Below are 27,115 nucleotides of genomic sequence, written 5' to 3'. Positions count from 1 at the left end.
TCCATGGGATTCCATGTGTTGCGTAAGACGGGTGAGGATGACATGCTCAAAGAGTTTCCCCAGACATGATGTCAGAGAGATGGGACGGAGATTTTGGGCATTTATGGGCTTGTTTGGTTTAGGAGTGAATATTATTTTACCGTGCTTCCATTCATCCGGTAGCTGCCCCGCTTCCCAGCACTCGTTAAAGTATTCAGTGAGCAGGGAAATAGAACGGTCATCTAGGTTTCTGAGCATGACATTGGTGATTTTGTCCTCTCCAGGGGTTGAGTTGCGTAGCTTGAGGAGGGCTGATCTAACTTCGATCTCCATAATGGCGGCATCTAGGGAGGGTTGATCAGGGCCTATGTAGTCTGGATAGGATATTGCTTGGCCCACAGTAGTATAAGCTGATTGCAGTTGGGCTAAGAGCGATTGTTGACTACATCGATGTTTATCGAATACTACGTCTTTTCTTTCATATGAACTAATTTCAGCTAAAGCCAGTTAGTTGGCGGGCCCGTGTATTTCACTACTACAACAGTTGCAACAAGCCTAAGTATGGCCAACTCAGTGGTGACTTCCAAATTCAGGTGGGCCATTCCCAAAATTTGTCCCTCTGAACACCCCAAACGACCCCGTCCGTTCAAAACTGAGGTTCAAGCATTATTTTGATTGAAGCTAATTAGGTACTGTAGAATGTACTCTGTATTGATGAATGGTAATAAAATTATGTATGTATGTATGTATGTATGTATGTATGTATGTATGTATGTATGTATGTATGTATGTATGTATGTATGTATGTATGTATGTATGTATGTATGTATGTATGTATGTATGTATGTATGTATGCATGCATGCATGCATGCATGCATGTATGTATGTATGTATGTATGTATGTATGTATGTATGTATGTATGTATGTATGTATGTGTGTATGTATGTATGTATGTATGTATGTATGTAGGTATAACTTCCAAATATATGTGGGCCGCCCCTATAATTTTGCCTTGGACTTCAAAAATTGCAGTGACGCAGGGAGAAAAGTTGATAGAAATGGCGAAAAACAAAATCACAAATCACACAAAACAACGAGGTAGGCGAACTCATGACTTATTTTGTCTCTCCGTGTAAGGCGGAATTCTTCGCCTGATTATGAAGTAAAAACAGCTCTAACGATATATACATAGATGGGCGGGAAGCCCTAAGAAGAGGCGCCAGTGTTCCCGCAAACCCTACGGCACGCCTTGGCTGTCTGGAAGCGGTTGGCGCCCGCAAGGCACCGGAGGCCGAGCTGATTGGCCGCGGACACCGACCGGCAGAGGGGCCCCCTGCTGTCGGCGAAATAGGCGAACCGAAGCTTATCGGCGCCGCAGTGATCTGTCCTCGGCAAGCGGCAACGCTGATGGCGTCGCACACCCAGCGCCAGGCCCCCCGGTCGCTTGTGAGCGCGCAGTATTCTGGCGCTGCGTTGCTCGCGACTGGCGCAGCGACGCCAGCACTCGCTGATGGTGGGGAAGACATCGCTGCCATTGGCTGGACAGCGCCCCATCGGGAAGGCCCAACGGTTGCACCTCTTGCTGCCGTAATACCACCAGGTCTCGGAGACGTCTTGCCTGTTAATAGGAAGATATCCATCAAGGCACATACGCAATGTTGTCAGTTGTCAACGACCACAGCTTGTTCTGTTGTGGCTGTAGGAATAATATAATAACAATTGGTTCACAGGAAGGGAAAGGCACAGTATCTGTCACACTTGTTATGTGGACACCTGAACCGCGTCGTAAGGGAAGGGAGGAAGGCGGGAGTGAAAGTGGAGAGGAAGGGGAGCCGTAGTGGAGGGCTACAGAGTAATTTCGGCCACCTGGGGATCTTTAATGTGCGCTGACATCGCACAGCACACGGACACCACTTCGTTTCGCCTCCATCGAGACGCAGCCGCCGTGGCTGGGTTCGAACCCGAGAACACAGTAGTCGGGCGTCTTACCACTGCTTACCCCGGCGGGGCCGAACGCAACATCGGGTAGGGGGAAAGAGAGAGAGCGGGTCTCAATATGGTCTGCACATGTAGATTTAGAAAGCAGAATTCGGCTTGCAATGTACAACAAGGAGGTATCAGTGTCAGTGATGCTCAATATTGCTAAGGCCTTGACAGCATTGAACATTCCATTCTACTAAAAAAGTTGTCATTATTACACCCTCCGTTCTACATTTATGCGTAGATCAGGGAATTTTTTTAAAGGACGAGAATTCTTTTGCACTGATGGCTCATTAATCTCAGGTACCTATGCACAGACAAGAGGGGTGCCCCAGGGCTTTGTGCTCTCACCACTCCTTTTTAATATATTGGCCTACGGCGTCATTGTGTTGTGGCTGTAGGAAGAAGGAAAATAAAATGCACGGGCCTACTACTACTGGCTCTGTAGCTAAGCCACCTCCGCTGCCTCGTGCAGGCAGAAGAGAAAATAGAGAAGAAAGAAAAGGAAGAGGGAAAGAAGACGCGCGCCGCAACAGCTGCCGTCCACCACGAAGCGGTGGCGGGTGCAATGACGGCCTACAACAGATAACAATTCGGTGGCAGGCTAGCCTCCGCCGCTAGCGGTGGTGACCTTCCTGCCCCAGCCCCATCAGGGGAGTACGTCAGGGCCTACGGCGAATCATTACACAGTTCAGGTGAAATCCAAGCTCTGGTTGGAGAATAATGGAGTCGAACGCTGAGCTAGTTGGTCACACATCTCTTGAAGGCAGCAGAGCAGGGAACACAAAGCATAGGAAGCACACACAGCATAGGAAGCAAAAAGCAGCATTGTCCTTGTGTTTGTGTGTGCTTCCTATGCTTTGTGCTGCTCTGCTGCCTTCTTCCAAGAGATCTGGTTGGACGGCGTTGCAAACAGTGTCTCACGTGCCCGACAAATGAACGGCGCGCAGCAGAGAACGCCGGTAGACCGGCGCCGAGTTTCGAACCGCCCAACGTTATGGCGTCTCCACAATGTAGGGTTGCCACAACTGCCGCTTGCTAAACGCCGAACAGCACCGCCGGGGTGGTGCAGTGGTAAGACGCCCGACTACTGTGCCGGAGTAACCGGGTTCGAATCCGACCTCGGCGGCTGCGTTTCGATGGAGGCGAAACGGTGTGGCGTCCGTGTGCTGTGCGATGTCAGTGCACGTTAAAGAACCCCAGGTGGTCGAAATTTCCCGAGGCCTCCACTATGGCGTCTCTCATAGCCTTAGTCGCTTTTGGACGTTAAACCCCACAAACCAAACTAAATCCCGAACGAAGAGACCAATTTATGGGTAGGGAAAGGCGCGGTAACTGTCTCACTTGGTTTTATGTGGACACCTCAACCGCGCCGTAAGGGAAGGGAGGAAGGTGGGGTGAAAGTAGGAGAAAGAGGAGCCGTAGTGGAGGGCTACGGAGTAATCTCGACCACCTGGGGATCTTTAACGTGCGCTAACATCGCACAACACACGGACGCCTCTTCGTTTCGCCTCCATCGAATCGCAGCCGCCGAGGTCGGGTTCGAACCCTGGTACTCCGGCACAGTAGTCGGGCGTCTTACCACTGCACCACCCCGGCGTGGCCCGAACAAAGAGAACAGCTCCTTGCCAAGCGGAGACGCCAAGATAAACCACCAGGTCGTCATTGTACCCACCAGTGGTGCAGGACGGCTGTTGCGGCGCGAGTCTTTCTTCCCCTCTTCTTTTTCTTCTCTACTTTCCCCTGTCCGCACGAGGCAGCGGAGGTGGGCCCCGCCGGGGTGGTGCAATGGTAAGACGCCCGACTACTGTGCCGGAGTACCCGGGTTCGAACCCGACCTCGGCGGCTGCGTTTCGATGCAGGTGAAACGAAGAGACGTCCGTGTGCTGTGCGATGTCAGCTCACGTTAAAGATCCCCAGATGGTCGAAATTACTCCGTAGCTCTCCACTACGGCTCCTCTTTCTCTCTTTCCACCTTCACTCCCACCTACCTCCCTTCCCTTACGGCGCGGTTGAGGTGTCCGCAGAAAAACAAGCGAGACAGTTACCGCGCCTTTCCCTCGGTTTTTTATATAAATCAATCAGCGGAGGTGGCTCAGTTACAGAGCCAGTAGCAGGCCCGTGCAATTTTAACGCGATAGCGTTAAGGAGCTCGTGTCGCAGAAAAGCCGGCGTCGGCGGCGTTGGCCGTGAGCGATAAATCCCAGCATTCACTTCATAAATAAAAAGCAACTTCCAAGATGGGCTGGGTGGGAACCGAACCAAGGTCTCCGGAGTGTGAGACAAAGAAGCTACCACTCAGCCACGAGTTCGATGCTTGAAAGCGGTACAAAAGCGCTTCTAGTGAATGCGGTGTTGCCTTAGAAACGTGCGTAGAACGTTATACTGCGGTGTATATCGGTAATTATGAGCATGTTACAGAAGTCGCAGTTACACAAGTAGCGAAGTACGTTTCCGCTACATTTCTTCTGCACTCTGCGCACATGCAGAGCCATCTTGCGGCAAACACAGAAGAACCCCTTCTCGCAATGTGCGGCGCTGCCCCGACACGTGGCGCGCCACTCGCCCCTGACGTTTCGCCGTGCACCCTCACGGGTTGTACAGGGACTTGAATATTTGGGGGCTGGGATTTAAAACATTCCTATGCAAAATCTACTAACCCATTCGAGCTGAAATAACTTTCACAAAGTAGCAAAATATCGTCTACGTTAACTGATAAGTGATTCAACATCGGTACGTGCCTAGATTTTCCGAAATCGAGAAAAAACTGCTCTCAACGCCGTGCACAACTTTCGCAGAAGAGAGTCGAAAAGCTATTTTGACATGGTGCGTCATCTGTCGGGCAGCGAGGCAAGCGCGCCAACGGCCGGGATGGAGCTTGCCTCACTGCTCGACAGATGACGCACCATGTCAAAGCAGCGTTTTGACTCTCTTCTGCGAAAATTGTGCACGCCGCCGAGAGCAGTTTTTCCTCGATTTCGGAAAATCTAGGCAAGTAACGATGTTGTATCACTTATCAGATGACGTAGACGATATTTTGATACTTTGTGAACGTTATTTCAGCTCGAAGGGGGCAGTAGGTTTTGCATAGGAATGTTTTAAATCCCAGCCCCCAAATATTCAAGTCCCTATAGAATCAATCGTCTTTCCTTTCTTTTGATCACTATCTTCGCTCACCCGCTTCTGCCCTTCGGGCCGCGCGGGTACCGGTGCGAGGATGCCCCAATTCCCTTGCGTTTAATAAGTTTTCTCGCTCTCTCCCCTTCCAACATCCAGCGTGCGTCACTCGAACAGTGGTGTTTAGGCGACGCGGCTCCTCTTTCCGCTCACAGCGCGATTGCTAGGTGCAGCGTCTGATGCCGGACGCCTCTGACGTGATCGCTGCGCCGTAGCGCTTCTGCTGGGAAAGCGTCCCCTGCAATGTGTGCTGAGCTGCTTCTGAGGAATCATGCTTCTTCGTGGTGCTCCCAAGCGAGATAGAGGACGATCCCATCAAGGCGTCAGCCCCATGATCGCGTCCGCCTTCATGGCGCGTCGCTGCCCGGCTTTCTCCCTCCGACATACTTAGTGCGTGTGAACGCTAAAGGAACACGGGAGCAAGAAACGTTGTAGTGTGCACAACACAGTGCGATAATGTCGATTGTGAGAAGCACTTGTTTGAACAAATAATTAGAAAAAAAGTTGTACAGTGCACTTAGAAGTGTTTAGTATGATAACTGTCTTTGTGTGACTCAAGAGCATACCGAGCGAATGAATGGGCGGTGCGAACGAGGTGCAAAACGCTATCGCGTTCCATTCTTGAAGGCGAAGCTTAAGCGTCCAAATTTTCTTTTCCTTCTTCCTACAGCCACAACAACGTTGTGCCTACATCGGCCCTGCCGGGGTAAGACGCTCGACTACTGTGCCAGAGTACCCGGGTTCGAACTCGACCTCGGCGGCTGCGTTTCGATGGAGGCGGAACGAAGAGGCGTCCGTGTGCTGTGCGATGTCAGCGCACGTTAAAGATCCCCAGGTGGTTGAAATTTCTCCGCAGCCCTCCACTACGGCTCCTTTTTTCTCTCTTTCCACTTTCACTCCGACCTCCCTCCCGTCCCTTACGGCGCTGTTGAGGTGTCCACAGAAAGCAAGTGAGACAGTTACCGCGCCTTTTCCCTTCCTATAAATCAATCAGTCAGTTTGCGCATGCATCGAAACGCAGCCGCCAACGGTCGCGTTCGAAACCGGGTACTTTGGAACAGTTGTCGGGCGTCTTACCCACTGCGCCACTTCTAAATAAACGGCGCTCCGATTACCACGCAACACGTCTACAGAATTCTCCCCAACCTTTACACTCGAATCTCCACCGATGAATCCGTGAAGGTGAGAGGATCCGTTGGTCACCTTCGGTGCTCGATTCCGTTCATCTCTGAACTTTCTGGACAACATTTTGTGCTCTGCCACGCCACCGACGCGCTAAGCCTAGCGTCCGGCGTTCGCCACCGAGCCCCTGCGCAACGCGCGCGACAGTTTCCTGGAAAAGCGTCTGCGTCTGGCGAACCTCGCGCTGCCGTGGCTGTGAAGGCGGGCCTGCTGCCTCCTCCGCCCGGCGGCTGCCGCCGTCTCTGATCTGCGATCGTCGCCTGTGCCTGGAGCCGCAAACATGAAGGTGCATGTGCCAGATGAAACCCTGGATCAGCGGAACTACGAACCCCGGGCACGGTGTAAGAAGTAGCTTTTCTTACACCGTGCCCCCGGCACTGGACCCATATTTTGAGTGTCCCGACCGGACGGGCTGCCTGCCAGACAACGCCGTCAAGAGAAGCTCTCACCATGAACGCTGGTGCGACAGCCGGCTCGAACGCCGCCGTGAGCGCTAGCTCGATAGCTGGATTGCCACCCGCGGCGTCCTAGATTCCAACACCAGAAAAGCTGCGTGCTGCACGCCTAATGGCCCAAAGGTCACGACAGCAGCCTTCACTCCCGCCTACTGACTTCAAGGTGGTTTTCCGCTCCAGAGGAGGCCTCCAACTCTCCACCCTTCTCCTCGCAGCACCAGAGCTCCAGGCGCCAGAGAAGGTACAAAAAAATTTGGAGGACGCTTAAGCTTCGCCTTCAAGAGTGGAACGCGATAGCGTTATTGCACCTCGTTCGCACCGCCCACTCATTCGCTCGGTATGCTCTTAAGTCACACAAATACATAGTTTTCATACTCAACACTTCTAAGTGCACTGTACAACTTTTTTCTAATTATTTGTTCAAACAAGTGCTTCTCACAATCTACATTATCGCACTGTGTTGTGCACACTACAACGTTTCTTGCTCCCGTGTTCCTTTAGCGTTCACACGCACTGAGTATGTCGGTCAGCCACACATCGCAGGGGACGCTTTCCTTGCAGAAGCGCTACGGCGCAGCGATCACGTCAGAGGTGTCCGGCATCAGACCTTGCACCTAGCAATCGCGCTGTGAGCGGAAAGGTTGGTTGGTTGGTTTGTGGGGTTTAACGTACCAAAGCAACTCAGGCTATGAGAGACGCCGTAGTGGAGGACTCCGGTAATTTCGAACACCTGGGGTTCTTTAACGTGCACTGACATCGCACAGCACACGGGCGCCCTGCTTTTCGCCTCCATCGAAAAGCTGCCGCCGAGGCCGGGATTCGATCCCGCGTCCTTGGGAACAGTAGTCGAGCGCCGTAACCACTGCGCCACCCCGGCGGGGTATGTGAGCGGAAAGAGGAGCCGCGTCGCCTAAACACCACTGTTCGAGTGCCGCACGCTGGATGTTTGAAGGGGAGAGAGAGAAAACTTGTTAAACGCAAGGGTATTGGGGCATCCTCGCACCGGTACCCACGCGGCCCGAGCGAAGGTAGTGATCTAAAGACGCTTGATTCTACAACCCGTGAGGATGCACGGCGAAACGTCAGGGGGCGCGCATCAAGGCACCCTACGTCAGGGTAGGGTACCTCGATACCAGCGCCGCCGTACAGGGTGGTGACACCCTTTAGCATGCCCCGCGCCGCCGCTTTCGCCGCACTCGCCATCTTGGGGCAAGTCGCTTCGGGGCGATGCTGTGGAATGTCCGAAGCGGTTGTGCCGTGCGCTGGGTGCTGGGCGATTGAACTGTGTTCAGTCGCGAAAACTAGCATGCCAGGCTGTTTTCCATTGTGTGCTGGCTCAGCAAAAAAAAAAAAAAAAAGGAGCCAGATGTTTTCGTTCACCATGGGATAAGACACGGAAAAATGTATGGGACGCTAAAGGGAAGTGTGAAGACTGCGAAGTAAGCCACAATACCTGTGCTTCTTTCATGCATTCATAAAATTTTTTTTGAGCGAATAGGTGCATTTCAATCGTGTAAAAAGGTCTAGCGCAGACACAGACCACTAGAAAGATGACAAAAACACACACAAGCGCTTGCCTATGTGCGCGTGTCGTCTTTCTTGCGGTCTGTATCTGTTTATACGAAAGCGTTTTAAAAGATATTTTTGTACTCGTCTAACGCAGTTACGCACTTCTGTTTGGAATGACATTATCTCACGCTGCTTCACCCATCTGCTTGTAATCACAAAACTTTGTGCGGTTTTTGGCTTCCCCATCTAGCATTGCGCGCAACAGATTTTGGTCTGCCTTTTTCAACGTTGGAGCAGGTCGAAGCATCGCATTTCCTGGCATCAGGAGTAGCGCACTGTGTTTTTTAAGTGTAAATTTTGAATTTTAAGCGTACGTGAGGGCTTATAAATTGTCACCCGGGGAAATTTAGTGTAACTTTCAGTGAGTGACACTCGACTTTCATGCGCGTGGTGTCACACAATAATATCTGTTGTTGAGGATCTGCCTTTCTGTGTTCATAGCCGCACCAAGAATATGCGGAGAAGGTCGAGCCTGGTATTTGTCAAAGGAATGCACCATTGTGCCCTTTCGATCACTCCCCTTTATACTCGACCTTGAAAGCTGGTGGCAACCGCCGAGGCTTCAGATTCACACAGATTACATTCCCTCTGTCCTTGCCGGGAAATAATACAATGGAGAGCGACGGATGACATGTCATCTCGCGACAGAGTAGGAAGTGAAACGCAGTTTGTAACAATTATTTTGGTCGCAAAAAAAAAAAAAAACATCAAGTTGGCCGCGCTGGAATTTGGCAAGTGGGCTTATATCTAGTACAACATTTCGCGAGACAGAGATAACAGATCTTCTGAAGCTGTTCTTTTTTAATTATACACAGGAGCAGTTTTACGCGAGGTTTTTGAGACTCGCAATAGTATAAAAAGTTGGGTTCTCATGATAATTAGGTCGTTTTAAACATATGATTGGCAGCTCGACAAGCCTGACACCCGAATTAGTGCTGTCGCTTGTTTGGCATCCATGGAAAAATTTTGCGATCATACATGTAAACATCGCGTTGCTTCCATAATGTTTTTATTATTTCATTCATTTGCGCGCGCACTACAAAATACGCAAAATGACTGTTTCGTCGCCAATCTCATTTCAGCGCCAGTTCGAGGGCAAACACAGTGTATAGACGGTGGCTCCTCAAGTCAACAGCTGTCCCGACATTGTTTGATTGCGTGTAAAAATTTATCGAACAAAACGACATCTTCCATTTGAAGAGTCGAGTAAAATCCTATAAATGCCTTATCGAACAAACCGTTCCGATTCCAGTGGTTGATTGCGCGGAATACCCAAAGCTTATGAACGGACTGCTAGAGCGGTTTGGGACGATGCGCTTGCGCATTTACTTCAGTTGGCTAAGTCAGCCAGAAAAATCGAATGATGGGTACGGCAGCAAAACTGTAGCTGGCGCCAACTTTTATTAAAAGATGTCTCCGAGGCGTGCATCCAAAATCAGCTTCAAAGTCTTAATGAGGATTGTTTTGGAATAAAACGCCGTGTGCATCAGCATGTGACACGGGTCAAAAGTTGATTTACGCATCGTTTTTTTTTTTTGCTGTGGCTTTTCTACGGTTCACGATGGGCCATTGCGATACAAATTATTTTCGATATACGGCTCCCTGAAACGTACACATGGTTGTTGATCTATAGCAATCGACGCAACTGAGTTCTATGCACCTCATAAACTCATTCATGTCCGGCAGTGCAAAATGCATTGCTGTATAAAACAGCCAGTCGTCAAATTAACCGCATTTGAACATCCGAGACGACGAAAGAGTAAATGCTTACCATCTGCACTTTGATCATTTCCTCCTAAACCATGCATGCTAGCAAGCAGTAGTTGCTTTTACATTTTTTTTTTCGAGCAAAAAAGCGCTCAGGATTGCGAGTATGTGTGTAAAAACGGTACACAGCCGAGCCTGCTAGCGCAAGCGCGTGCTAAATAAGAAATCGGGCCGCAGCTCCATAGCCCGCCGTATCTTGGCTTGCCCCAACATGGCGCCGTCGAAGGCGGTGTCTCCACCCTGTACGGCGGCGTGCTACATCGAGGCACCCTACGTCAGGGGCGAGTGGCGCGCCACGTGTCGGGGCAGCGCCGCACATTGCGAGGAGGGGTTCTTCTGTATTTGCCGCAAGATGGCTCTGCATGTGCGCAGTGCGTAGAAGAAATGTAGCGGAAACGTACTTCGCTGCTCGTGTAACTGCGACTTCTGTAAGTAACATGCTCAAAATTACCGATATACACCGCAGTATAACGTTCTACGGCACGTTTCTAAGGCAACACCGCATTCACTAGAAGCGCTTTTGTACAGCTGTGAAGTATCGAACTCGTGGCTGAGTGCTAGCGTCTTCGTCTCACACTCCGGAGACCTTGGTTCGATTCCCACCCAGCCCATCTTGGAACTTGCTTTTCTTTTCGTTCTTCCTACAGCCACAACAACAACAGCCCCGTAGGGCCAGGAACAGCCACTCTTCACCATCTCCAGAACGAGCGCGTGCGGCGGGGGCTAGCTAAAGTCCCTTGATAATTTGCCTGCCACCGATTTTCATTTGCACCCGGTGTTGCTTCGGCGCGCGTCCTTCCCTCCTGCTTCTCTTTGTTTTCTTTCTGTTCGCACGACGTCAGCGCACGTTAAAGATCTCCAGGTGGTCGAAATTAATCCGTAGCCCTCCATTACGGCTCCTCTTTCTCTCTTTCCACTTTTACTCCCACCTTCCTTCCCTTACGGCGCGGTTGAGGTGTCCACAGCCACGCCGGGTGCTGCAGTGGTAAGACGCCCGACTACGGTGCCGGAGTACCTGGCTTCGAACCTGACCTCGGCGGCTGCGTTTCGATGGAAGCGAATCGAAGAGGCGTCCGTGTGCTGTGCGATGTCAGAGCATGTTAAATATCCCCAGGTGGTCGAAATTATACCGAAGCCCTCCACTACAAGTCCTCTTTCTCTCTTTCCACGTTCACTACCACGTTCCCTCACGGCGCGGTTGAGGTGTCCACAGAAAACAAGTGAGACAGTTACCGCGCCTTTTTATTTATGAAGTGCATGCCGGGATTTATCGCTCACGGCCAACGCCGCCGACGACACTGGCTTCTCTGCGACACGAGCTCCTTAACGCTACCGCGTTAATACGCATTCACCCTACTAACAATACGTGCACGGTGAGCACGCCCATCCAAGAAGATGCCATAGCTATGGTCACCATAACAAATCTTGAATTCCAAGCCGCTAGCTATGCAGTAGCGGCATACATTGCTCCCCCCGACGGGCCTGTACGTGGGGTAATTAGCAATGCATTCTGGAAAGAGTCCGCTACTGAGCTCCTGGATGACTTGGTCACAGGAAACTCGCAGGCCCCTATAGTGGATGCCAGAAGAATGGGCAACACAACCTCCATTCTTATCACCTTTCGACAAAGGCCAGTCCCCCCAAAAATTATATATGGAGGAGGTTTGCACCTGTGCACCCCATACCGAGGCCATATGGACGCGTGCACTAACTGTAGACAGCCAGGACATCGAACAGATGTCTGCACACTACCCCGCACGGGCAACTGTCCCAAATGCGGCACTCCACACCCCGAGGAAACACACCTCAGTGCACGCCAGTATGCATCCTCTGAGGGGCCCCACATGACGGGTACTGCTGGGTGCAAGGCTCGTGGTCGCCGAGTCACCCAAGCTGGACAATCGACCCACACATCCCGCAAGGACACTCCACAGCGACGCGAGAAAACCCATGCCAGAGGTCGCTCCAGTGCCTCAAGATCACGATTACATCTGAGAAAGGACTCCTCAAAGCCATCTACTGCGTCCCACGAACTCTCATGGGCCGACCGAGCTGCAGGCAAGAAATCCAGCGAATCCCATGCGGATCCCAGAGACGAGGAGCTACAGGCCCTAAGGGGTGAGGTAAGCCGCCTCTCATCCCTAATCCCAGCACCTTCTCAAACCGCTGCTCCCCCACCCCTTCCCACACAAACTGCCTCATCCCCTCAACCCCTCCCCCACACTCTCCTACCACTCTTCACTCATCCCATCCCACAAAAGCCCTCTCATCACCCGTCCCTAGCCAACCAACCTCTCAACCCGACCCCCCACCCGCCAAAAAGAAACGCACAACAGAATCCCCTCAGACCACCCAAGACGATCACAGGAACCTAGAAGAAAAACTCAACGCAAAATTCCAAGAAATGGAGGCGCGCTTCGAGGCAAAATTTAGCTCCATCATAAATCAGCTCACCCACCGATTTGAACAGCAGATGGAACAATTATTCACCCAAATGCTCCAGATGCTGGAAATGAGCTTAGTACCTCCCCAACCCCCAATCCTCAAACCCCCCACGCTCCAATATGGCGGGGCAGATCTTTAATTCCAACGTATTACCTCTCCTGCAATGGAACTGTCGCAGCTTCCGGGACAAGCGCGCATCCCTTCAACTTTTCCTCCCCACCTTCACCCCCACACCCCAAATCCTCCTCCTACAGGACACCAATACACCCGCCACGCTTCCTAGTCATGTTTCAGTTCACTCCGACACTACCCTTACCCCTCGAGCATCTACCCTCTTACACCGCTCGCTCACATTTCAAACCCATGACATAACATCGGACGTGCATTGCGTCATCACCGAGATTATTATTTTTTTTTATTACGTCTTTATTTCTGCTTACGGTAGGCGTTTACCTTGCGGCAGAACTAAGTTACTTCATGGATGTAGGGGTGGGGGAGCGGTTAAGGGTGGGGGTGAGGGTGGGGGTGGGGGTGAAGGTTGGGATAGATATGAGGGACCGGTGTCCACTTCTTCCTCGAGGTAGGGTCGTCCCGAGGTCGGCTCCGCGAAGTAATGGCCTGGTCCCTCTTCCTTGAAGTAGGAAAGAAAAGTTCGCCAGAGCCGGGTTGCGTCTGTTGGCCCGATGTGCGATGGGGGATCGACCCATGCCTGCAGGGTTGCAGGTCGAAGCCCACCCAGGGACTTGAGTGCTCTCTCCCGTACTGCGTCAAAAGCAGGGCAGCTCCACAGGAGATGTTCGGCCGTGCCTCTGGCCGGGCATGTCGGGCACTGAGGAGAAGGGTATACCTGCGGGTTTATGAGGTGCAGCTTCGCGGGTGACAGAAGCTGACCAGTCTGGGCTCGGCGAAGGAGTACTGCCTCCACTCTCCGGAATGAGCTATCTGGGCGGCGATATAGTTGCTCAGGGTTGGCCAAGTGCTGGAGTATGCTTCGACGATAGCGTTGTGCTCGATGCCATGTCTCCGCCCTATCCATATGAGGCGACGACGGATGCGTAACGTCTTCAGGGGGCCACGAAGCGGAAACGAATGTGGATCCAGGCAAAGGTGCGGAAAGAGCTGCTGCGCGCGTTGCCTGGTGTGCCTTTTCGTTTCCAGTGATTCCTTCGTGTGCAGGAATCCATTTGATAATTAAAGTGTAGCCCTCCTCTCTCAGGCGACGGGCTTGTGTTCGAATAGTGTTCAGAATGGCATAGTCTGCTCCCCCTGCGCGGCATGCAGTGTACGCTGCTTGTGAATCTGTGTAAACATGGTAGGTGCACGGAGCCCGATCTTGTCTTGCTACTATTCGAGTAATGGCAAGTCGTATGTCAATGAGTTCGAGATTAGTAACAGTGTGTTCCTCGGAAAGCCGTTGAACTACCGAGGTATCTGACACAGAGTCGTGACAAGCTATAGCTGCGCAGTGTTGAAACTGAGCGGCGTCTGTGTATAGTTGGATAGCTCCTTCCTGGGTTAGCTTGTGTGACATCTTCCTATGACGTTTGGCGGCAGCTTTGCGCCTTTGAGGATTAGCCGAACTCATATTCTTTGGTAATGGTATACCATCTACTAAGTCAATCAACTCCCATGGTGGGGCGGCGGACGAAAGTGGCTCTAAATTGCCAACGTTGTAGCCTAATGCCTGTAGGATCTGTCGGCCAGCCGCCGTTGTGGAGAGACGGACTCGCTGGGCTTGCAATTGCTGCTCTGCCAGATCCCGAAGGGCATTAATATTGCTGCATGCGTGTAGGTTCACTACTACTGTTTTTATACACCACACACACACTATGTCATCTATTTTTATAGCCAACATATACCATCCCCCCTCCCGCCCAATGTCCTCACTGGAAACGCTCCTACGAGATCTCCAACGACTCGCAGGGAAGCATCCATTGATCATTGGGGGAACTTCAATTGTGCACACACAGATTGGGGCGATCGGGCCAACTCGAGCCGAGGGCAACGCCTCTGGTCCTTGGTACGTGGGCTCCGTCTCACTGTGCGCAATAATTTTCACACTCCCACGCGAATCGGCAATAGCATCTGCATGGACATCAGTCCAGATCTGACACTCAGCCGCCACCTCGTGGACATCACCTGGAACAGGAAACACCATACACTAGGCAGCGACCACTACATTATCTTTCTCGCGGTACCGTTTACACAGCCTCGTAAGAAATTCCTTACACACAAGCTAACAAACTGGGATGCCATTCGCAAAATGCGAATGGACTACCTAGATTCAACCATCACAGACATCGACCAATGGGTGAGCTCACTCATGACCGATGTCTCCACACACACCCAAGACATCGAAACAACACAGTACACTCCTACATTAGACTCTAGACTCGCCCACCTCTTGGAGGCTTATCACATCCTCCTAGAGCGCTGGAAAGAGAACAAACTTAACCGCAAGCTGAAAAAGAGGCTGGTCGCACTGCAGTCACAGATCACCCAACATGCAGAGGAGCTCTGCCGGTCCAACTGGGGACAGGTTTGTGACAGCATGACCGACAATCTGTACACCAAGCGAGCCTGGCAACTCCTTCGACATCTCATCGACTCTACACAGTCCAAAACAGCTGCGCAACATCACGTGACTCGGCTCATACACAACAAGGACTTAACCCCGGACGTCCTTTTGGACAACCTAAAACAAACACATACATCACCCGGCACATCCGACCTTCTTCCTCCCTATAACCAAATTCTACTCTCGATGTTGAGATTACGGAAGCCGAGGTCCGAGCGGCCCTCCTGACTCTCCGCACCTCTTCCGCTCCTGGTGTTGACAAAATCTCCAACTCCATGCTTCGCAACCTGGATGATCAATCGATCACCCAGATTGCGGACTACTTTAACAAATGCTGGGCGGAAGGTACCCTCCCCCAGTCTTGGCGTCATGCCAGTTATATTTATTCCTAAACCAAATAAACCACTCACACTAGCAAACCTCCGACCCATCTCCCTCACTTCGTGCCTGGGAAAACTTTTCGAACGCGTCGTGCTGGCGAGACTCACTCAGCACATGACGGACAATGACCTCTACCCCCACAGCATGGTCGGCTTCCGCCCCCGTTTGTCCGCGCAGGATGCCATGCTGCAGCTCACCACTGACATTTTTGACCCGGCTATCCCGGGCCATACAAAGGCCGTCCTGGCTTTGGATTTACCTAAAGCATTTGATCGAGTTGATCACACCGCGATCATGACAGCCCTCTTCTGTCTTGATGTGGGTGTGCGTACGCACACCTATATCGGAGCTTTCCTTAACAACCGCACGGCTGAGGTCCACTTTGGCCCACACACATCACCTGCTTACTCCCTTAAAGGGGTCGGTACTCCGCAGGGCTGTCCTCTCCCCTTTCCTGTTCAACGCGACAATGATCTCACTTGCCCACAAACTTACCACGATACCACACCTCCGGCACACCCTCTATGCCGACGACATAACATTGTGGACCACTCACGGCAGTGATGGCGACATAGAAGGCACACTACAAAGCGCCGCCACATTAACACAAGAACACGCACGAAGCATCGGACTCTCATGCTCCCCAGAGAAGTCCGAGCTCCTCATCCTCCGCCCCACCACCCGTAACCCTCCCAGCGCCCCCAAACCGTTGCTTTGGATGATCGCCTCATTACGGAGGTGGACACTCTCCGGGTTCTGGGACTTTATATCCAAAGCAATGGTAGAAACAGCCTCACAATAAAGGAACTCAAGCGGGTGACAGGTGCGATCTGGCACCTCATCCGCAGTTTCGGGCCAACATAGGGGCATGAGGGAGCACAATCTATGTCGTCTCATTCATGCCTTTATCCTCAGCCGATTCTTATACACGCTTCCTTACCTCAGACTTAGAGGTGAAGAGATCTCCACCTTGGACGCGATGCTTCGTACCGCGTTCAAAACCGCCCTCCACCTACCCCTCAACACTTCAACAGAGAAATTATTTCAGCTGGGTCTCCACAATACTGTTGGGGAGCTTGTGGAGGCCCACAGACAGACCCAGTATATCCGATTGACACATACTGGCACCGGACATCACATCCTCAGAACTCTCGATGTTCACATCCCAGCTAACGACCCCACACTCCTCTCCATCCCACGCCCTATCCACTCTAACCTTCTTGTCAAACCCCTTCCCCGAAGCTCCCATCTACAACACCACGAGCCCCGCCGCCGAGCCCGGGCAAAGGCGCTCCACAAATATTACGGCTCCGAGACGGATGCCGTATGGGTGGACGCCGCATGCTCGGGCGATGAGGCGGCAGCCGCGGTGAACAATACCCTTCAGTCCATTGCAATTCTCCCTCTCCCCTCTGTTACCTCCTCAGAAGTGGCCGAGGAGGCAGCGATCGCCCTTGCAATTGCCCACACGGAAACTAAATATATACTCACAGACTCAAAAACTGCACTTCTAAATTTCGCACGTGGGCGAGTTCATATTTCTGCTTTTTGCATACTGACCTCGCCCACTGCCAACCCGCCCCGCCACGTGGAGCTTATCTGGGTGCCTGCGCACTCGGGGAACCCTGGCAACGAGGCCGCCAACAGCTTAGCCCGAGGTCTAATACGCAGGGCACGGGCGGTCCCCACGTCGGAGTTCTCCCGGGAGCGCATGCACACGTTTAAAGAGATGACTCAGGCGGGTCGAGAGACAGATCTACCCCCCACCTCACTCCTCCCTCAGCAATCACCACCAAACACTATGGCGCCGCCTCCAGACGCGAACCTCCCATCCCCTTACATTAGGTCCCGTTACCACCCCACTCTTACCGACCCCTCCTGCACCCGTTGCAACCACCCCACTGCCACCCTCGCCAACATTCTATTCCAATGCCCGGCGGATCCTCCCCCGTGGGGTCTGGAGCACTTCACCACCTGGGAGGAATGGGAGACTTTGCTACGCTCTAAGGACCCGGTCCGGCAAAAGACCGCCACAGACCGAGCTGCCGACGTCATGAACCGTAGGAGCATGAACGTTTGAGTGTAGTGGGGCCGTGCGGGGGCCCAGGGGCCTGCGCGCCCCGAACTCTTCTGTTAAAATAAATGTTTTTTACTACTACTATTACTACTACTACTACTACAGAAAAGCTCATGGCGCTTGGATTGCAAAACACATTCGAAGAACTACGCGAGGCGCAGCTTGAGTCGCAAAAACTCAGGCTGCTGCAGGCAACGACTGGAAGAGCGCTCTTACAGAGACTCGGATACCGTGAGCAGATGCGAGAAATAGCGAGGACGATAACGATCCCCGACTAACTTCGCAAGTCCCTCAAGGTAGCTCCAATCCCGAGAAACATGGACCCTAACCTCCACCAAGGTAGAAGAGAAGCAAGGGCCGATTTTATTCAAAAAACATACGCTCCTCAAGACACGACCGTGTATGCAGACGCGTCCTCTAGAGGAGGACACAACAAAATTGCAGTGGCCACGGTGGTCGATTCGTCTCTACGCGAAGTGACCAGCGCCTCTATCCGACACCGCACAGTAGCAGAGGCCGAGGAAGTAGCCGTTGCTCTAGCGGTGGCGGAGGGCTATAGAGCTGGGCGGTCGCTAACGATACTCACGGACTCTCAAACAGCCTGTCGAAATTTCATGAATGGTAGGATTGGTCGTCACGCGCTCCGTATACTCCTCGAAGCGAGCGACAGAATTAAAACCACGTAGAAAACAAGACCAGACACAAAATTATGTCGGTACCGGGGCACATGGGGGTGGCAGGGAACCAAGAGGCTGACAGGATAGCTCGATCATACACTACTTTCCGAGCATCCGACGAGTCCGCGGAGCTTTTGCCAGCACCCAAGGCATACTCGGCCATACTAGAAAATTATAGAGGAAAAAGAATGCGATATCCCCCACCGCACAGTTCTCTCACCAGAGAGGAAGCTGTCATATGGAGACAATTACAGACGGGTTCATACTCAAACCTACACATACTAAACAAAATGCACCCTACCATATACGCTGACAGATGTCCGTGGTGCGATGAAAAACCAACACTATATCACATCACATGGGCCTGTCAAAACATAGATGTGGTCCCCAAAATTCGAAACAAGAGTGCGGAGCAATGGGGGACTCTGCTGTCCAGCGACCGCTGCGAAGACCAGCAAGGTCTGGTACAGCGAGCCCAACGGGCGGCAGTAGCCAGCGGAACCCTGGACTGAGGGCAACCGACCATTGTGCAAAAGTGGGCGAAGTCGACGGAGAAGACTTGTGAATTCAACAAGCAGACATTTCTGAAGAAGGGAAGAAGGTTAGAGAGAAAGTGAAAAGAGCTGTAGTCGAGGGCTTCGGGGTAATTTCGACTACATTAGGATGTTTAACGTGCAGTCACATCGCACAGCACACGGACTCTGTTTCCGCCTCTATCGAAATGCAGCCGCCGCCAGAGTGTAAAATGCGGCGCATTGCAGCAGCCAATAGAGAATGAGCATAAGAAGGCGGAGTAGCGGAAACACCCGAACAAAGAGAGAAACGGCTTGCCAAACGGTGATGCCAGCCTGCCGAGCGTAATAGACGGAGCATAGCCGCCGAGATGAGGCCTATGGAACTAACAGGAGCTAACAGAAGGGGATCTGAAGGCATGTCGTGTGACTGACCACTCCATTCGAGTTTCCGAAAGTGCATCTGCGACCAGGACATTTGAAACAGACTTTGTGAACGGTCCGTTTGGACATGTGTAGTGTGTGCTAGAGACTGTGGCACTAAATGGACTTGAAATCGGTCAAATAATCCAATGAATGAGTCTGCGTTTGGAGACTCCGCCAAATTGAAATGCTGTATAGAAAAAATTTAGACCGCTGCATGCTATTTCACAGATCATCGGGCAGTCTTCGTCTCTGTCAAGCAAAATAAATAATGTGTATACCCAGTGTCTCTCATTGATAAACATACATGACCGCAACAAGCTCAGCCAGGGAAACGTACCTCTCGCTACCTATATCCTGGCAAGGCTGAGCTGAGCCACTGCCATTTTTTCACCTAAAATAAAAATAAATGGCAGTGGCTTAGCTTGGTTAAGCCTGGTAATTGCGAAAGCAATAGCTAGGTTCAGCTGGTGGTGTAGCTGGTTGTGGTGTTTGTGGTTATGCTTATGGTTATGCAGTGATTCACTCTGGCCACAGCATATGGTTCAACTACTGTTTATTGCGCTGTGCTACATGGGTATTCTATGTATATCTAGTAACGAGGCAAGGAGTGCCGTGGCTGCAATGATATACTTGTATGTGGGTGCGGTTAAGGCAGAATGTACAACTGCCGCTCCGGCATGTTGCAACGGCATTCTTTACGCCAGCAGAAATGAAAGCATCCCTGGAGACTGCGTTGGTTCCACCTGCCGCTAGGCCACCTCCTATAGTATCCAACGTTGCACCCCCGGCGGTAGCTGCGGCTGCAGCCCCATAATTCTTCTTAGCTTTAGGAGCATGTGGCACAAATGCAGCTCCAACCGGCCGTAGATCAACGTTGGGCTTAACTCTCGGTGTGTAAGGGCGTACCCGAACCGGCGCTTCAAACGTCGTTCTGAACGGTCTCGCAACAGTCTCAGGGATGACGTCACTCCGGCTGTAGCGCTCCCTCACGGAGGGAGCGGGAGTTAGGCCGCGGCTGGTAGCTACCGCCTCGCGAGCCGACGGCGCGAGTTGGGGCAACACCACCTAGATGGTTGGGGCTCCTGCTTTTGCAGCAGATGGGATGACGTCACTCCGGCTGTAGCGCCTCTCGTGGAAGGAGCGGGAGGTAGGCCGCGGTTGGTAGCTACCGCCTCGCGAGTTGACGGCGCGAGTTGGGACCCTTGTTTTTGCGCAGCTGTACTTGGCGGCGCGCCAAAGGTCACGCTAAAGGTCAATGGTAGCTACCGCCTCGCTACGCGAAGGGCTGAAAAGTGAAAGTAGTATTGCTTTCGCAATAAAAAAGTTTCTGTAATGCGTACAAGACCTCGAAGCCGCAAACACCACCTGATAGTCGTCATGCTGTTGGGCGCGTCCCGAAAAAAGCTTGATCGGGTGAAGGAAAAAATACAATGAAAAGTAAAATTGAATAGAAACAGGTCCTGTTGAAAAACGTTTTGAAGGTGCTAGTTACGTTATGTTTATTGACAATTCCTTGAATCAATCGATGCGAAGGATCCCGCGAGAGGCCTCTGGATGACACCTCCCTAGCCATAAAATCGGGATATGCAATGAACACTTCCCACACTTTGCAGAGGAATGCGGATTCAGTCCGGCTTCTGCCATCAATGTGCATTGCGCTGATCTGGGAGCATCTGCCGCTGTTTACTCAGGGTAAACTAAGTTCAAGACAACTTTATTGCCGTCAATGTACAGGCCCCTCCGCTCCCTCAGGTAGACCCTAGGGGGCCTCCAAGGGAGAGGGAGCCCCGCAGTGGGACGTCTTTCGCAAAGCGTCCCGCGCCAGACTGATTACTCGAGCTTGCCGCATGCGGAGCCCGGCTCCTAGTGATTTTCTGATTGCCTTTTCTAGTATCCCCGGGTTTCGTGACGTAGCCGTCGCCGTCCGTGGGCATGCCTATCGGGCACGACAGGACAGGTGGCCGGAACGGAAAGGAGCAGAGAAAGCGCGAGGAGACGCGAGCAAGGGAGGCTGCGGACACACAAATGCTTTCGCATTAATAAAAACCTCCACTCACTAGGTACCGCCAACATAAATCAGGTATCAGTGCTTACCTCTACGAAAGCAAACTTTGGTAGCACGCGCTTGCTTGAAGGAAGCGTAAGACACGCAGGGCTCCTACGCTTGCTTCAAGCATAGCTGTACCGGCACCGGCATAGCTGTACCGGCACTACGATTCCTTTCCAGCGTCCAAGCAGCTGTGTGGCAAATATGCGGCAACTGCCCTGCAGACGTTGAACTTCTGGTAATCGTGTGCGATAAATTGCTCTTGGGCATGGCCTACAGCACGTTTTCCACAGGATCTCGGCTTCATCTTCCCCCTGCCCTACGAGGAGGCTCGTGCTGGGGGCCACCACTCCCCTCTTCCCCGCCCCCAGTGACGGCTGCCTAAGGATGGGGTGTGGTACCGTGGATAGCTTTAACCCTCTCTTGCGCTGCCCAGCAGAAACTGTGAGCACGCTTCTGCGGATCATAGTTCCTGAACTGGCGGCACTACATGGCAGTGTATTTACATGCTGGGTTGTAATGGGAGTGGGTTGTAACTGTTTCTCCATCCTAGCTTTTACCTTTTTAGGTACTTTTTTTCTGCGGAGTGACTGGAGGCCTCTGAGCACCACACCTGACACAAATGGAGTCACCAATGGAATAACCACCAGATAATCAACATGGCGTAATGCGGTGAAGCCATGCACACATTATTAACAGCTACTAGTCGCTGTCCGCGAACTCGTGCATGGTAATGTCAGCCGCAGTGATCCTACCGCAAGCGACCATGTAGCCCATCAGATGCGTAGCGAGGTCCATGGATGTGGGAGTCCGTAAGGAAGCGACATGCGTAGAGGGCTATATATACACAGACGTATGCAGCCGCCCGCAAAGATGCGCTGAATGGAATGGAGATGGAACGAGGTCGGGGCGCTTCTCGCAAGAACGTTCCGTGACAATATGCGCAATGCTCGAAGTCACACACGAGCTCACCTCTATTTATGTTGAAGGTAATCAGACCAGGCGGTTTCGGGAATCAAACGTTATCCTTCTACCCTTCCTAATGCTCTCCCATCTGGTAGCTTTGCGCCTGCTAATCAACGCACGGCGAACGAGCGAGCACATACGATATTCTTGCGAGACTGATATATATGGCACATTTGCCAGTTACCAGCTTTCACTACGATAATCCATCATTCAGCATTAGTAGCATGACATCAGGGCGGGTGAAAAAGGGAATAAATAGGCCACGGCCAGTCTCGAGAGTGCGCGCACTCCCGTCGAGACAGGCCGTGCTGAGGCCCCAGCGGTCCCGTTCCGAAAGTATCGACGTAGCTGCCGTACGATGGGATATGGCACTCTGCCCTATTTCTCTGACCGTAAAGTACTCATCATTACTCGGCCACAGAAAGGTCCACTCGCCTACCATTTATATCGGTGTCGCCATTACTTTAATCCTTTCGCAGACCAGCCAGCACTACCCACTCCACGTGCCCTTGGTGGAAACATCCGTTATATTTCTAGAGCTCCTGGATACCTTCCACACGATGCGACGAGCCTGTAGAAAAGCCGCTTTAGTACTACAATTTGCATTAAAACAAAACAGAACTTAAAAATAAAAAATTAGGCATAACCCACATGAGCAACGCTGTAATAGTGTATTATTTGTTATAATAGCCATGAAGTGTAGCTTGAAATGCAGTTGCTGGCTCTTGAGTCACACTAAAATATGGGGACGATTCTCCTTTCCATACCTGGCGCATTCGGCGAAGATAGCTCTTTGGCGGCACTGCTTGGCCGGTTGGTCTTTCTCGATGCACTGCTGCTGGCAGCTTCGCCTCGAGGAGAACCTGTTTGAGCCTCGGTTGCAGACGCCTGCCCCGTCCGTTGCTGTGGACACGCAGGCGTTCTTCGTGCGCTCGTAGTAGAACTCAGTCCGGGGGCTGGAGCAGTAGGCGAACACCGGTGTTCCGCACGAGACCTTGTTCTGCGCCTGCAAAAAGATGATTGCTAAGCCCCCTATTCGTACCTACAGACGCGGAAAATATATACGGTAGTTTCAACCTTCGCCGCATAACACATTCTCCTGTGATGTCACTGCGCTTGCGAATAACGACCTCCACATTTGTGGCCAACAGCTTTGGCGCTGTGTTCAATACCAGCCTCAAGGTGTGGTGCACTTTTATCATCGTAGCCACTCATCTGCTGACATAATTCTTGCTGGGAAACTCCACTTAAGTAAGTTACAGGGCGCATAAGTATTGTGGATGAAGCTTAAATGGTAAAAAAAGGGCAGGGACGTCAGATAGACACAGGATGCCAACATGAACAAACTCGAGCAACTAGTCCAAGAAACAGCCTTGCTGAAGACTGACAGCTTAGATCAGCGTTCCTTTTCTTCTCGTGGCGCTTGGGTCTCCTCTGAATAGTAGCATCTTCTACGAGAACGCTCGCGACATATTCTCAAGTACTATCATAGTCCTTCAGAATAGTAGCCTATAACCTTGCAGGAATCCGGTACAACTTACAGCGCCAAAAAGTGTCACGTTGAACATACTAATTAACCTGGGCATGAAACTGAGTTGGCAGATAACATAATGAAGCTTGACTGTCTCACAGCACTTCGCTGCGTGACGTCCTCGATGCTTGTGTACGAGTGCACGACCTCAACGACGTTCATTGCAGTGTCCACGCTGTCCACAGTGATTGGCCGTGGGAGGTCGTACTCTGCACCGGCCCCTGTTCCATCGCGCCTCCTTCCGCCGTTTACTTGAACATCGTCAACTGGCACTCCGTCGTATTCGTCTTTCTTGTCCACAGCGGCGTCCACTTGTCGGCGCGTAGGCTTTCGCATTCCATCCTCTTCTTTCGAATCACCTAGGCTCTGGTCTCGGAGGCCGTGCTTTGACCATGCTGCTGTCTTGAATCCCGCGCGCTCCTTTTGCGCACCTGCCGTGTCTGAGCCGCCGGGACGGGCCTCCGGTGTAGAAGGTGTCGTGTCGTCCCTTTCCATGTTCGGAGAAAGCAAAATGAATGCCTCAGAAATATGTGCCATTAAGCGACTTCAACATAGGCACTTTGAAACACAAGCCTGTCTTGTGATCAAGCCCATCAGGAGCCATGGTGCTGCGGTAAGTCGGAACGACAAACATGTCTTTTTTTTTAGGTATAAAACTCTGCTTTTGCGCATAAAGCCATATCAGGGCATTTAAAGCTGTGCTATATGTAGAGGGACCTCGATTTAAATATTCTTTGCTACCAGTAAGGAAAAAAAAAACGGACTGCATGGGGCCCAACCTGTAGCTCTGATACGCAGTTACTGACGGTCTATTAAGTGTGGCGAATTGATCTGAAAGGTCTGGCGTGACCTCAAACTAGGCATGTGCTGGGACAGGGAGATTTGGCAGCAAGATAGGATGAACTTAAAAACAGTTCTTGCTTATCTATGATGAATTTCTTTCCGGTAAAGAAACACTTGTTCACAGATAGCGCATGCGTGAGTCTGCCATCGCAAGGCGGAAAACAAAATATAATACGGACTAGAACGTTGCAAGAATTGTTCGAACAGCAGATACCCGTCTGCTTCGTGCACTAGGCTGGCGTACACGTCTGCCGTCATCGCCGCGAAAATGAGGGCGATGACAGTGGTGAAGCATAGCGTGGCGAGGATACAGTGTGGTTGTCTCGCGAACCCCTTCCAGCTAGCCACTGCATCGTCCATCGGCGGCTGCTCTCTGCCGATGAACTGCAGTGCCGAGGAGGCTCCCTTTGCGACCGAATGGACCCCACTGCCATTGTCCTCACGGTAGTCGAGGAAATAGTGCTGGATCTCCTCTGGCATCCAGTACGGAGCCACGCTGGCCACTTCATCACGACTACTGCTGTTGCTTGGTCGGCTTTCTTGAAGTTGCGAGCAGTGCCGTTTCTCCTTCCTGGAAACGTAAGCGTTTTATACAGCAGGAAATCATTAGGAACCAGTACCATTTATTTAGTATGCACGACAAACCTCAGAGACACGTCACACTTAAAAACATTTTGTTGACATGCAGGATATGCACCTGTTTCCGTCCTTGGCCACCGATTTCTGCCCTCTTCGAACGCTAACATAACGAAATTCGAAATTCATTCAAAGCTCGAACTCTTGATGCGTAAGCTTATATTGATGAGGGTGATTATTGTTTCGAAAATATAAGCGAAGCCTGTGTGGCACGAAATGTGAAATGACCTTAATACTCGAGTTACCAAGCCTTTTCCTGATGCCCAGAGTGGGTCAGCTTGTCACCAAATAACGGCCGACGAAGTACTCTCCCGCTTATGCTCCAACCTTATACCCTCAGCCTATGCGCCTCGCATACAGATTGCTCACATTTAAGCTTTGTTGCAACAGCGCTGCTAGTGGCAATGGAATTGAAGTTCCCTTTTCTCTGCTGTCGAAACAGCTTCGCTCATCGGTCAGGATAGCGGTACACTTCCCGTTCTGCTGCACGTTGCTGTTGCCCAGCTACAAGCCTGTTGATATGATCGGGTTTCCAGCCATGTTCGGTTGGAAAACCGATCATACCCTCGGCAAGAGCTGCGGTCCACGGCAGGAGCCGACCGGGTGCTGGCGAGCGTCTGGCGCTCCTTGACAAACACTCGTGCTAAGCCGCTTGGCAGCGGCGCACCGAAAGGAAGCCTCGGCTACGGACTAGTCGGAACATGCCCTAGACTATGTGGCGGATTTGTCCCGTTCGCGGGCCCTCCTCTCCCCTTCGCACCTCGGCAGATTCAAAGCGGAAGAACAGTGCGCTCACTATTGGACCTTTTGGGTGGCCGCCAAATGCTGCCTCTGGATTGGACAGTTCAAGGGGCCATGGTTTCCTGGCCTGTATAAGCAGGAGTGCTGTCGAGATCGCTGAGAGTATCCTTCGAGGGCTTCTCGCCTAGAGGGGATGCGGCGGAATATACGCATACCTGGCCGTCGCTGTGCGAAGGCAGTGACATGTAGCCAATGCCTTTCGGTCCCCGTACCGATGTTGTTCTGTTTAGTAGCATGACAGTAAATAATGTGTAAAATCGGCTTTTGTTCACATTATCTCGCAGAATCGGATCCTTGACACCCCGACCGAGACCCGAATCGCGAACCATTAAGAAGAGAAAGCATGGTCTCCAGTCACTGGTTGATATGGGAGATGTTATATTTCACTTAGTACGCTCACTGAAGTACTGAATGACATTACATTTCACAAACATACTTTCATAACGATGCCCGAAATGAGACAATGCATTCCTGTTCTGCTTGTGCAGCTTTGTTAGTGTAGGTTTTCACTTGCATCAGGACGTTTGGTTCAGGTTTTCGCGTGAGGCATAAATGTTTTTACAAGCGTAAAGATCTAAGAAGGCCGCATATTCTCACGTAAATGCATTGCACATATGAGAGCAAAGTAGCTAGTAGGAAGTGACAGCGCTGCGATTTCTTACATTTAATTTCTTTATTATGGCGTTCCTTGAGAATTGAATAAGTACCTCTTGGATCCAATTTGTGGGCGTTATTTCCTGAACTTTTCCCTACAGAACAAAGTACCTTGACTGAAACATGTCGTCAGAGCTTTCCTCGGTCGATGCTGACGAAGAGCTGTCGCTGTCCTCGGCGTTTGGTTCGTGTGAGGCCTCTTCTGCCACGTGTGTAGTGGCCAACGCTATATCTTCTACAGCGTTTTGCTGTCCTTCTGACTGGGCAGGGTCCTCCGGCAGCTGCTGTAGCTGTGGTTGTGACTGGTTTATCTGGAAGCGCAGGGTCTTTTTGGGGGGCTTCTTTGGTAGTCTGAAGAAGCTTGGCGGAGTCTTGAGGATGCCAGGTGGAGCCCTCCGCCATGACTTTCTCTGGAAAACATGCCCCGACAT

At 51.7% G+C, this 27,115-nt stretch overlaps 1 protein-coding gene across 1 annotated transcript; it reads right to left on the bottom strand.

Moving 5' to 3' along the window:
• Positions 1-1,186: 1,186 nt before the first annotated feature.
• LOC146186441 (uncharacterized) lies at positions 1,187-27,115 on the bottom strand. The gene is made up of 5 exons (XM_084608050.1): positions 26,796-27,115; positions 24,808-25,164; positions 23,850-24,237; positions 22,987-23,225; positions 1,187-1,598 (listed from the first exon to the last, which is right to left on the bottom strand). Exons 1-5 carry the CDS (start codon positions 27,113-27,115, stop codon positions 1,187-1,189), a joined length of 1,716 nt encoding a protein of 571 aa, XP_084464176.1.

The sequence above is a fragment of the Amblyomma maculatum genome, chromosome 6 (genome assembly GCF_055883805.1).
Source record: "Amblyomma maculatum isolate TAMU_Amacu chromosome 6, ASM5588380v1, whole genome shotgun sequence".
In the NCBI taxonomy this organism is placed as follows: Eukaryota; Metazoa; Arthropoda; class Arachnida; order Ixodida; family Ixodidae; genus Amblyomma; species Amblyomma maculatum.
Note: the sequence above shows the minus strand (reverse complement) of the source record. Positions and strands in the feature narration are given on the sequence as shown.